Source organism: Arachis ipaensis, chromosome B1, assembly GCF_059453495.1.
Source record: "Arachis ipaensis isolate K30076 ecotype BB chromosome B1, ASM5945349v1, whole genome shotgun sequence".
Lineage (NCBI taxonomy): Eukaryota > Viridiplantae > Streptophyta > Magnoliopsida > Fabales > Fabaceae > Arachis > Arachis ipaensis.
This window is the reverse complement of record NC_142436.1, coordinates 131,424,738-131,437,729: the sequence shown is the minus strand read 5'-3', so window position 1 is coordinate 131,437,729 and position 12,992 is coordinate 131,424,738. Positions and strand designations below refer to the sequence as shown.

The window sequence follows — 12,992 nt, the reverse complement described above, 5'->3', positions numbered from 1 at the left end:
CATATATAATTACTATAGCATAGTATGATATATGATATGATAATTAATAATATTCATGATCCATACCACACACATTATTCTGTTTGCTTGCTCAGTGAAAAATATGAGGTGTCATTGATTTAGCAAAGATAGGAAAATGAAATGACAGCGTTGTTCTTCTCTCTTCTCCCCCACATTTCAACCAACACACCAACACACAAATATATAGATATATTATTTATTTTTATACGTCACACAATCTTTATATTTCCAATCTAATAATCCACCACCATGGATTTGTTATGCAACCTATAATACCTGCCCTTACTTAATCTACCTTCATTCTCTCATATAATCAGATAGATGATCCAACAAAACCTACATTAATCATCTTCATCAATTATTTCTATATAATCATATACATTAGTCCACACACCCATACCAAACCAAACACACATACACATATATATACAATGTATTATATTAATTTAATATTATTATCCTTTCTTTTACACTGGAACAAATTGAAAACCATTATTGTCCTTTCTCTTTTCCCTTACTCAACCACTCAATTCCAATAAAGAAAATTCTACACTACTACTCCTACATGAAAAAAATAATATAAATAAAATAACAAAAAATATATACAATTATTGCCAATTTGCTCGTGCATTATTTGTAGCAACATAATTTAGCTAGCTAGCTATAGTTTTCTTTATCTCCTTTCATGGGTCAATTTTTGAGTGCAATTATTATTATTCAAGTGAAGACTTTGTAATGATCCTTATAAAAAAAAAAAAAGAAATTATTCACCTTCTTTCTCTGAAACAAAAATACATTATTTTCTCTATGCTTATTATTATTATTAGGGAAATGCGAATGAAAATAATAAGCTAATTAAGACACAACATCATCAAAGAGTTTCTCAAAACGACCCAACAACAATGGATAATGTTCATCATGTTCAAGTAGAATCAAAAGCTCCTCATCATCAGCATCATAATCATGATAGTCATCATCGTTCTTCTCTCATTGCTCTCATGAGAGCATCACCATCTTCTTCATTGACTCCCTCCTCCTCCACCTCATCATCTTCTTCTTCTTCTTCTTCTTGGACCCTTAAGAAATACCTCCTCTACGACCACCCGGGTCCGACCGGGTCCAATAATGTTCCTCCTCATGATGATGAAGATCATCAAGAACACCAACTACGACCACCACACGTGGCAGAAATCCACGAACTTCAGAAAAGAGTGTTCATCGATGGCATTGTCGGTCACAGTGGGATGCAATGGAACCATGTGAACAGCCGGTTCGACCAAGTTTCCTCCCCCAGAACCAGCCCTGAACCGGTTGTAGAATGGTCCAACTTTGCCTTCTGCATTGGTGAGAAAAATTGTTTTGGTTTAACTAAATTTTTTATTTTTTTATTTTTAAATATTTATAATTTTTGTCGGTAAAATTTAAATATTTTTCTATTATATGCTAATATAATATATTAAATGAAGAAATTAAAAAATAATAATTTTAATTTATATTGACTAATACTTTTAGCTAGCAGATTCAATATTTTTAGTTTAACAGTTCAATATTATATTTTTAATTAATATTTTTAAATATTATAAATTAATTGGTCAAAAATAATAAATTATTATAATCATATAGTAGAAATGTACAATTCTATCAAATATTAATATTTTACATTTTGCTACATTAGTATTTAATAAAATAAATAATATCAGAGACAAAAATAAATCATTTTTATATGTTAATAGATGAAACTAATTTTTTTATATGAACAAAAAATTTATTTAGTATTATAAACAAATAAATTTTTAATCTACTTGTTACTTTACCATCATAAGATAAATATGAAAACAAGACACTTAATATAAAAAAAAAATTCGCATAGATATTTCTTTTTATAAGAAACAGAAAGTCAAACATTTCTTTTTATTATTATGTGTAATTTATAATATTTCAGTAATCACTTTATTGAGTTGTTTTCATTATCTTTAATCATAAAAATTATTATGCGATGCATGATTCTTAGAAACGACACCGTTTTGTGTGCCTTAAATTTCGGTGGCTGCTTTTGTTTGCCTTATAGTACCAATCAACTAACACACAAGAATCATAGGGTGAGCAAAGCATAGTAGTTAGCCACCTTAGCCACGTTCTTCGCATATGCTATAATGTCTTACATTACAACACAGTTTGTATAATCAATTACTCGTTCCTTAATTTGGTTCAGTTATCAATGTTTAACATTTATTTTATTTTGAATCCTCCACTTGGGTTTCTTTTAATTTAAAGGTATTGCTTTTATTTAAACCAACTTAATCTGATTTTGAAAGTTGTTTGTCTCATTGATTCTTTTGCCAATCATTATTGTTATTGTTCATTTTTCAATAGGGATGCAGTCTTCACCAGAATTTGCCAATGAATTGCTAAGAGCATTAAGAGGAGGAAAGCATTGGAAATTCAACATCACTAAAACTGATTTGTACCGTTTCTGGCTTCGGATTAAAGATGATTCTTTTGATTCAAGAATGCGAATTTTTTTTTACATGTAAAAAATTTACACTAAATTATCATACTCGCATCTTCAACTATACTAGGTGTATATTAATTAAAATTAGCTATTAAAATCAGTCACTAATATAAAATATATATTAGAATACAAAATATAAATTGAAAATAAGTTAAATAATACATATATGAATACATAATAACTGGTTTTAGTAGCTAAATTTAGTATATAAGTAGCATTTTTGCCACACCTTAACAAGTTTATTTTACTTTTGACTGTAATTTTTTCTTTTACTATAGGTGTAACAGAAACAATGATGGAAGAATTACCAAGACGGATATAAAACAGGTTAATTAATAATTAATCTTAAGATGATTGAAGAAAAATCATGTTACTATTTGTCATGTTTTTGAATGTTCATGTTAGATTTATGGCACCTAGTCCTACCGGGACAAGTGTATGATTAGTAAAATATAGTAGGTGTGTAAGAAACAGTTAATTGGTTCTAGTAAGCATGGGCATGTTCTTTGTATTTTTGACTAATAATTTTGGCGCTTGTGTAGACAATTGTATTGGCTGCATCTACAAATAAGTTATCCGTGACACAAGAAGAAGCCGAGAACTCTGCAGCTTTGATCATGGAATCACTTGACCTCCAAAACAAAGGCTACATTCAGGTACTAATTTTAATTGAATAAAAATCACATGTTTAACTCTTAAAATTTTAAAAGTTTAGTTAGTTTTGTGTCTTTTTAAGAGTTTAGTTAACATGTATTTTCAAAGTATATTTAGTAGAAGTTTTTAAGTTTTTACTAAATAAATAAATAATAAATGCAAGTTAAGTCTCAAAGTAATTTTTGAGATTGATTATATGCATAAAAATAGTTTCTAATATTTCAATTGCACTAATTACATCTTTAAGATTTCCTATGTACCATATAAGTCTCTGAACTCTTTTTAATCAAGTAACTCATCACATGGTTAAAGATTAACGTGGGGCACTTTTGACAATTTCAAAAATATAATTGATGTAATTAGAATCTCAGAAACTATTTAAATGCACATAATCAATGTCAGGGATTATTTTAGAGCTAAATTTTGTATTTTTCTTAATACAAATTTTTAATTGGTAACATTAACATGTGTCTAAGGACAAGTATTAGCTAAACTCAAGATTTAAATATTGATAATTCAAGAGACACATTATTCATTATGCATTGTTTTTTGTTTTCTAGATATCTCAAATGGAGTGTCTCTTGAAGTTAATCCAAAGTCCATCAAAGAAATCATTAGCAGCAGGAGATACAGAGAAGCAAAATAATGTGGAGAGCAACAAGAATGGGTTCCTTAAGGAGCAAGAAGCAATGTCGAGGGCGGAAGTGTTGTTCCGAACGAACTGGCGGCGCGCTTGGATGGTTCTGGTTTGGGTAATGGCTTGCATTGTGCTGTTTGGGTGGAAATTCTATCAGTACAGTCATAGATCAGGATTTCAAGTGATGGGTTATTGCCTTCCAACTGCAAAAGGTGCAGCTGAAACATTGAAACTCAACATGGCTCTCATTCTCCTCCCTGTTTGTAGAAACACAATCACTTGGCTCCGCAAGGATCCTAGGATCAACTATCTCATTCCTTTTAATGACAACATTAACTTCCACAAGGTACACCCTCGTCTAATTTTGCCTGCATTTCGGTTAATTAATTGTCCACTCTGAACAACATGGTACATTTTGTGTCTAGGCTCTATACATTAGGACTATTTTTAAAACTTATTGCAAATATTAGGCTAGTTTGTTTGTTTACTATCCCAAAATCCACATATATACACATAAATATATGCATTTTGTTTGTTATTAAGATACTAATAAGGAGACATAAATAAATTTGTCATAAAAAACAAATTTACTACTAATAAGGAGAAAATTGTTAGTAAAATATGCGTGTTATGTCTAATATCTGCATCTTAATCTTTTGACAAAATACTAAATACATGTATTTTGTGTGTTGTTGTATGTCAATATGTTCTTATTTTACTAAATAAACAGTGAATATGTATCACTGTAATTCATATCTCGGATAGATATAAACAGCAACCAGAGTCTTAACAACAAAAAAACATACTTTGTCTTTCTGTTTGTTAAACTTATGATGTTATTGGAATTTATATGCAGCTTATTGCAGCAGGAATAGTGGTGGGTGTGGTCTTGCATGGCGGTACACACCTTGCCTGTGATTTCCCAAGAATCAGCGGCTCGAGCACGGCGGTTTTCCAGCAGACTATAGCGGCGAGATTCGGGTTCCGGCAGCCAACGTACTTGCAAATTTTGGCCACAACAGAGGTGGCAAGTGGGATAGCCATGGTGTTTCTAATGGCCATTGCATTCACACTTGCAACAAAGTGGCCGAGACGTCGCTCGCCGGCGCTGCCGGTGTCCCTAAGAAGGGTCACCGGCTACAACACATTTTGGTACTCACACCATTTGTTTGTTATTGTCTATGCATTGCTCATTGTCCACTCCATGTTCTTGTTCCTAACTAACAAATGGACCGAGAAAACGGTTAGTCTTTTCTGTCTTTCACCAAATTTTGATACAAAATTATTTTTTTCTCACTGATAATTTCTTTTGTACGTGCAGACTTGGATGTACATTGCTTTTCCAGTTTTGTTATACACTGGAGAGAGGATCTTTAGAGCTGTAAGGTCAGGATCTTATGAAGTTGATATCTTCAAGGTAGTATTTGATCAACTTTTTTAGCAATAGTAGAAACATTGAACTAATTCTCCGTTAACTTTATCATTCTTATGTAACCGTCCAAAATTTGGAAATTTCCAATTTCATTTTTGTTCTTGTAAGTATGATTAAAAATTGAGCAAACCGTCATTTTTGTTCAAAAAGATTCAATTTGGATATGGTGACCCATGAAAATAAAATGACATTATGCCTTTCAAAGATTAATTCAGTTCTAAAGTGTCTTGATTTTTTATAAGCATGTTTAGTAAAAGGCGAATACTCATATGAAGATGTTTTGATGTGAAGATAATAGTGGACAATCGTGGGATAAGTTGACATATTTGACTAAACAGTTTAATATAAGACTAACATCTTAACTAGATATCTTCGTGATTAGCTACCATAAAGTGAGTTATTTTTATCCTTTCAAATTTTGTTATTTTACGTCGAGGGAATATTTTTAACAATTTTTTCATGTTCAAATAACTTGTCAGATAAAGTTAATCTTCAAGGGATTATAATGTCATTTAGCTATGATAATTTGCATGCAGGTAAGTCTGTGTCCCGGAAAAGTTTTGTACCTGAAAATGCAAAAACCTGAAGGCTTCAAGTACCAAAGTGGCATGTATATATTCCTTCAGTGCCCACAAATTTCATCCCTTGAATGGTACTTCAATTTCTACGACATTAAACACTGCTACATTTTTAATTCAGTATTAATCCATTCCAATCTTGCAATATTTGCAGGCATCCATTTTCCTTAACTTCAGGACCACAAGATGATTACCTTAGTGTGCACATTAGAACTCTTGGAGATTGGAGCTACCAAATATACGACCTATTCCAAGAGGTACACGTATATATTGTCAAATGTGAGAGAAAACGTGTCGGTGTCAAAAAAGACGTTGTATAATAAAAGATCACACTTAGCAACATTACTTAAGAGAAAAATTAAAAAGATTTATTTTCATAAATAATTACAGCATTGAATTTCTAAAAAAGAAGGTTGTGGGATATGAATGCAGGCAGTGTTAACAAGATCAGAAGTGTGTCCAAAAGTGTACATAGATGGGCCATATGGTTCTGCTTCTCAAGATCATGTTAAGTATGACATTGTGATGCTGATTGGCCTTGGTATTGGAGCCACACCTTTCATTAGCATCCTCAAAGATGTAGCAGCTACAACACACAATGATCATGTTCATGTAGGCTTCTTTTTTTTTTTTTCAAAAAAAAAATATATATATAAATTCTACTGTCTATTTTCTTATTACTACACATCTGTAGCTATTCCATTAAACAAACACCAAAACTTTGGCATTTGAAATAGAGTGGTGTGAGAGAATACGGCAACTTAACAAAGTGTCCGCAAAAGGCATATCTCTATTGGGTCACAAGAGAGCAAAATTCCCTTGATTGGTTTAGAGATGTTATGAATCAAATTGCAACTTCAAACAAAAATCAGGTATGTCTAAGTCTAACCACAACCCCATTTAAAAATATCACAAAACCATATTCTCCTGAAAAATGTTTGACTAACTGGGTTCCCATATAATTGGAATGACTCACATTCTCACTTAAAGGTGTGAGTCAATACCATATACAATACAAAATGAATAAATCTATCATTACTCTTTTTCTAATCGTTGTATTTTTTTGGTAATCTGTGTTTTAGTCGGTGGTGGAAATGCACAATTTCCTTACTAGTACCGTGTATCCTGCCGGAGATATCCGTGCGGCGCTGCTAAGTGTCATTCAAGGGTTGCATCACGCCAAGAATGGCACTGACTTAGTTTCCAGGAGCCCAGTAAGTTCATCTTCTTCTTAGTTATATAGGCAGTTTATGTCAGCAACAACAATGTAGGAAGAGTGAAATCTGAGATATATTTGAGTATTAAGTAAATTAGTACCTTGTTACATGAATTATAGAATAATTTTGTCACTGAATTATTTATCAGATATACACTCATTTTGCTCGTCCGAATTGGTTCAACATATTTGCTAGATTAGCTCAAAGGCACAGGGGAGCTAAGATTGGTGAGAATCTCTATCTCAAATTCTTTACTTATTAAGCTCAATGCATTGAATACATAAAAAATATTAAAAATTTTCTATTATTATATTTTTAAAATATACCCGGCACAAGTTAGTTAAATTCTACTTATAATACCATTCATCACATTGGTTATTGTGATATATGTAGATAAAATTGATGTTTAATAATTGAAATCCATATATTATATATTTTGCCCCAACTAATGCTGTTACTAATGTGAGATTTCCTGTTACAGGGGTTTTCTATTGTGGCTCATCTAATTTGGCAAGGGAGTTGAAGAAGTTGTGCACCGAATTTTCCACCAAAACCACAACAAGATTTGTTTTCCACAAGGAAAATTATTAAACCTTGAATGATTGGTGTTGTGTCAAATTCATAGTGAAGAATGCAAATTAAGTCAGGTTCAAAGCAAATCATCAACTATCTACTCTAGAGTCTAGAGAGTGTGTTTGGTGCTATTTTGGTAGGAATTAAGAAAGTATTAGTTATATACCAAGAAAAAGAAAGAAAGAAAGTATAGTTATCAAAAGGAAGGGAAAAACAAATTGAAGAGTTATATATTTATAGTAAGGGAATATTGTTTTACCAGATATAGAAGTAAATAGGAAGAGAATATTTTTTACTTATATAAGGCATGTTGCATATTTTTTTTCCCCAAAGATATGTAATTGCATTACTTTGTAAAAAAGAAATACTCAATTAAGAAGTCGCGGGTTCGAGTCACATATCTTTCCAAATACCAATGAGTTATAGTTCAAATGGCATAGACTCCCCATACTCAATTAAGAGGTCGTGGGTTCGAGTCACATATCTTTCCAAATTTTAAAGCCAATGAGTAATAGCTCAAATGGCATAGTCTCCTCATACTCAATTAAGAGGTTGCGGGTTCGAATCTCCTATCTTTAGTAAAAAAAAAAAAGAAAAAAATACATTGTCTATTATAGAAACAAAGACAAAAGAAAAAGATTGGATATCTCTCACTTTGATAAATATCTAGTACTAGCAAAAGGAGAACTAACAAAAAAAATTGGGGATTTATTCACAAAGAATAATGCTCTATAACTTGAGTCATTCCTTGCTGGAGTTTCCTTTTTGTTTCCATAATTACTGTTGCCGCCAACTTCTAACCTTCATAGACTTCTAAATTTTTCGCATTCGACAATGCTGAACACAAAAATGCAAAGAGAGTCATAGAAAATTGTCCTCTTCCAATAAAACATGTTGCATATTAACTAATATCCATGAATCAAATGTATATTTAATCTTTTTTTTTCTTCAAAAATGATAATGTATATATAACTTTTATTATTTAAAACAATAGTAAGAAAAATACTAAGAGTGGTCTAAATTTTAAGAAAAATTAGACTGTCGTGCAATGCGTGAAATAGTAAATTAGTAATAGTATATAATATATTTTAATAAGTATTATATTGTTTAAAAATTAATTAAAATATATACAAACTAATATTAAATTTGATGGGTTTTATTATTTAAAATATTTTGTAATATAAAAGTTTTTTATATTGAAGTTGTACAAAACTACATCTTCATTTGGTGTTTTGATTTTTACATTTATTTTAGTTGACAGATTTAGTCTTTTTATGTGGTATTTGTCCTTTTTTTTTTTTATTATTGTTAGAGTTATTTCTTTTTTTCCTGTCATATATTTTTGTGAAGACGTGATTTTTTAAACTGATGACTTGTATGTATTTTTTATTATTTTTTTATCTTTGTATGCATGTTCTTCATTTAAAAATATCTCTTGGATTTGTTTGTTTCTCCTTAATTCTTTGATTGGTATATCATATAGGTCTAATTATATTAGTACCAGTGAAGTTGGTTCCTATAATCAATTAAGAATATAAATGAACAATATAAATACTATTTTGAATAATTAAAATTTTTGTAGTATCACATATTTTATTTGTTGTAATATGAGTAAGGTCTTAGTAATATTGTATTGTTGAGTGCCTTCTTTAAAGTTAAAATCATTTACTTTGACTTCAAATATAAGTGTGAGGTTGTATAAATTTTTCAATTAGAATGATACCTTAGTGTCATTGCTATCTTGGAGTGTCATTAGATTTAAGGCAGTTGTGCTTAACAATTTTCTTGTTTTTCTATAAAATAGCATGAGTTAGTAATTTATAATTTGGTAAAAATTTTTATGATAAGTATAATTTGATAGAATTTGATAAAATTTTTTATAATTTAAATCTGTAATAATTTTTTATGTTGTAGTACAAAAATTTTATTTTTAGTATTTTTTGTAGGTTTTTCTTTGACATTTGTTTATTTATTCTTCACCTAGTACATACAGTTTTTCAATAACATCTATAATAGTAAGAATAAAATTTTTAGAATATTTTTTGTGTATATGTGTATGTGTGTATATATATATATACTGAATAAGTTATTTTTTATAAAAATAATTTAAATAGCATAAAGTAAAAATACTTGTTAATATTTTTTTAACCTATTCTATCAGACAATATCTCAAGTGATACAAACCCAAAATAGTATTGAAAAATAATCAAAATTGATTCTTTGATTTCATTCCCAACTATTGTGAGTAAAAAATATACTTTCATTGTACCATAAACTAACTTGGGTTGGTCGATTGGTCAACTCACTCATCCACTTAAACAAGTATCAGGACTTCGAATCCCACTTTATACATGCAGAAGCCTATTAGGCTAGAAGATATCGTATGCAACAAAAAAAAATTGGTCTATATAAATTATTTGCATTTTCTATTTTCAAAATTTTAGTATAGACTTTTTCTTTTTATAACAAATGTTTGAATTTGTTCATCGTATTTTTTTTTACAATTATATGAAAAAGTATTCCTTACAGTATTAGTAAATCATAGTTAAAAATTAATAAACAAAATTATTAAAATTAATTTTTTTTATCATATTTTTTCTTACAATTATATAAAGAGGTATTCGTCAAAGTGATCTTTTATCCCCATACCTTTTTCTATTTTGTGCAGAAATAATTTTTCTTTCTACTAAATAAGGCAGAGTAAAACAATATTAGCTCAGGTATTCAGATTAATCGTAGATGTCCAGCAGTAAACCATTTTCTCTTTGTAGATGACTCAATTCTCTTTTGTAAGGCTACTGAGGAGAGTTGTGACAAGATCTTGGAGCTATTGCTTAATTACGAGAATGTGAATGGGCAAAAAGTGAACTTGGACAAATCATCTTTGTTTTTCAGCAATACTACACCTATGGAGACTTGGTTGTCTATGGCCAAAAGACTGAATATTCATGATATAGGGGCCCAAGATAAATATCTACGGCTATCCTCTACTATCCAATGTTCTAAGAAAGCAATCAGATATAATACTATTATGACAGCAGAGACAAGAACCTCACCTTCCTGCGGATGGCGAAGTATTTTGGGAGGTCATTCTGTGCTGGAAAAGCAACTTATATGGCAAGTAGGCAATGGCAATTACATCCAAATCCTTTCTGATCCTTGGCTCTCTCCCAATCACCTATTTTTTAATCCTCCATCTATGGCCATGGAACTTCAGAGACACAACGTTATTTGGATTAAAGACTTAATGTTATCCAAGGGAATGTGGAATCAGCATCTAACCATTCAACTCTTCTCACCTGAAATTAGTTAGAAATTCCTTGCTATCAAAATATCATAGGAAGAAGATAGACTCCAGTGGAATGCAACCAGAAGTAAAAAAAATATGAAGTTAGCTCTAGTTATCAAGTAGCATATCATTTCAAGCACCCCTCAATAGAATTTTACCTAGTGAATATGCAACGTAAAGAGATTTCGTGTCAAATATGGAAGTTTTCCCTCTTATCAAAACTGAAGATTTTTCTCTGGAGATGCATGCACGAAAAACTCCCAGTACTTAATTTGTTACACTAGCATCTCCCATTTGTATCCCCAATTTGTCGCCATTGTCAACAAGGAACAGAATCACTCAGTCACTACTTATTCATGAGTGAAAAGGCTAAAGATGTATGGAATAAAAGTCTCATTTCAATGACTTTTAATGATAACAGCTCACCTTCCTTCTGGTCTTCCTGGTCAAAGAGAGAATGGAGTTCTTCAAGAATCGTCAGGATGGGTTGTTGCAGCTTGCATTGGTAGTGACCCTGTGTTGGGGGATTTGGAGGGCAAGAAATAACTTCATCTTTGAACGAGAGTTGGTGACCACATAATCGACGTTGGAGTTTTACCTCAAGCTTATGAATGAAATGAACCCCAATAACTATATGTCTAGATCTATACTTACTTTCCCTTCTTAGATTTATTCTCTCTTCTTCAAGTTTTATTCTCTTTCTTCATGTTTAGTGAACATTTGAAAAATTCTCTTGCTTTTGTTTGCGTCCCAAAAATAGACCACATTGTATTTTTTTTTTTGTTCAATGAATAAATACCTTTATCTTTAGAAAAAAAAGGTATTTTTGAACCAAATTTTTAACCAAATCCGCGTGCTTCTTCTCTTTACACACGAGCACTTCTTTCTCTTCTTCCACCTCTTTCGTAATTATCGTCGTCATCATCTTCTTCTTCTTTTGTGCGCTTCTTTCCTGGACGTCATTGTCGTCATCACTACTGCCACCACTCTTCTTCTTCTTCTTCTTTTTCTTCTTCTTCTTGATATTGTTGTTGATGTTGTTGTTGTTGTTGTTTAATTTCTTCTTTTTTTTTCTTTGTCATCCTCTTTTATTATCATTATCATCGTCCTTGTCGTCTTCATCTTCTTTTTCTCCTATAAATGTTAAGAAAACCATAGCACATAAATTTGATGCATAACACATAAGTTTTGGTGCACACAAATTTTAGTGTACATCACTAAATTTTTTTAGAACTACATGTCCAAAATATTGATACACAACCAATAAAATATGCACAGCACATAAATTTTGGTGTACTACACAAAAATCTTGATACAAAGTACATAAATTTTGATGTGCAGCATACAAATTTTTGGCAAACTATATATTCAGAATATTGACTCACCCAACAAACAAAATACATTTGCAGCAAATTGTGTGCTATGTGTAAAACTTTCTATATTATGTGCAAAAATGTGTGTGCTATATGCAAATATTTATGTGTTATATGCAAAAATTTGTATATTATACCAATAAAATACGAACAACATATAAATTTTGGTGTACAACACAATTCTTGGTGCATAACACATAAATTTTGATGTACGGCACATAAATTTTTGGAGAACTATATACCCAGAAGTGACTCACCGAACTAACAAAACACATTCGCAACAAAAATTTGTGTGATATGTGCAAAATTTTATGTGCTATATCAATAAGTTTTCGTACTCTCCAAAAACAATTTGTGTGCTGCAAAAGGAGCAAAAGAGAAGAAATGATACGTATGTCTAACGTATGCTCGCATTTTTTCACTAGGCTTGCACCAACTTAGTTGGACTTGGCTACAAAAATACTTGTATATGTAGCATCACTCATATATGGTTAAAGAATTATGAATAATATGAACCAACTTAGGCTGGTCGAGTGGCCAGCTCACTTGTCCGCTTATGCAAGTGTCAGGGGTTCAAATGCAGCCTTGTGCATGCACCAACCCATTGGTCAACGACAGACCCTTAAATAGAGTTCAAATTCATGACGAATTAATCTTTAACCTGTCGGGTTGGGGATACTGTGGACAACAAAAAAATAAATAATAT

At 30.9% G+C, this 12,992-nt stretch overlaps 1 protein-coding gene across 3 annotated transcripts; it reads left to right on the top strand.

Moving 5' to 3' along the window:
• Positions 1-814: 814 nt before the first annotated feature.
• Positions 815-8,020, top strand: LOC107634528 (respiratory burst oxidase homolog protein A-like). Of its 3 annotated transcripts, none has more exons than XM_088499416.1 (14): positions 823-1,365; positions 2,395-2,485; positions 2,812-2,860; positions 3,076-3,189; positions 3,748-4,170; positions 4,681-5,067; positions 5,146-5,241; positions 5,793-5,908; positions 5,989-6,091; positions 6,267-6,446; positions 6,572-6,706; positions 6,917-7,048; positions 7,200-7,278; positions 7,533-8,020. In XM_088499416.1, the coding sequence occupies exons 1-14, from the start codon at positions 924-926 to the stop codon at positions 7,640-7,642; spliced, it is 2,457 nt and encodes an 818-aa protein (XP_088355542.1). In that variant the 5' UTR covers positions 823-923; the 3' UTR covers positions 7,643-8,020. The 3 variants fall into 3 exon arrangements, with proteins under 3 accessions (XP_088355544.1, XP_088355542.1, XP_088355541.1); XM_088499415.1 differs by having other exon boundaries at positions 2,395-2,551; XM_088499418.1 differs by lacking the exons at positions 7,200-7,278; positions 7,533-8,020 and having other exon boundaries at positions 815-1,365; positions 2,395-2,551; positions 6,574-6,706.
• The last annotated feature ends 4,972 nt before the right edge of the window (positions 8,021-12,992 follow it).

Excerpts from the sequence above, each read along its gene's own strand:
- LOC107634528 (XM_088499415.1), top strand. The coding sequence starts at position 924 with ATGGATAATGTTCATCATGTTCAAGTAGAATCAAAAGCTCCTCATCAT. Across the intron at positions 2,552-2,811 it reads ATGCGAATTTTTTTTTACAT|GTGTAACAGAAACAATGATG; the intron begins GTAAAAAATTTA and ends CTTTTACTATAG. Across the intron at positions 7,049-7,199 it reads ACTTAGTTTCCAGGAGCCCA|ATATACACTCATTTTGCTCG; the intron begins GTAAGTTCATCT and ends ATTATTTATCAG.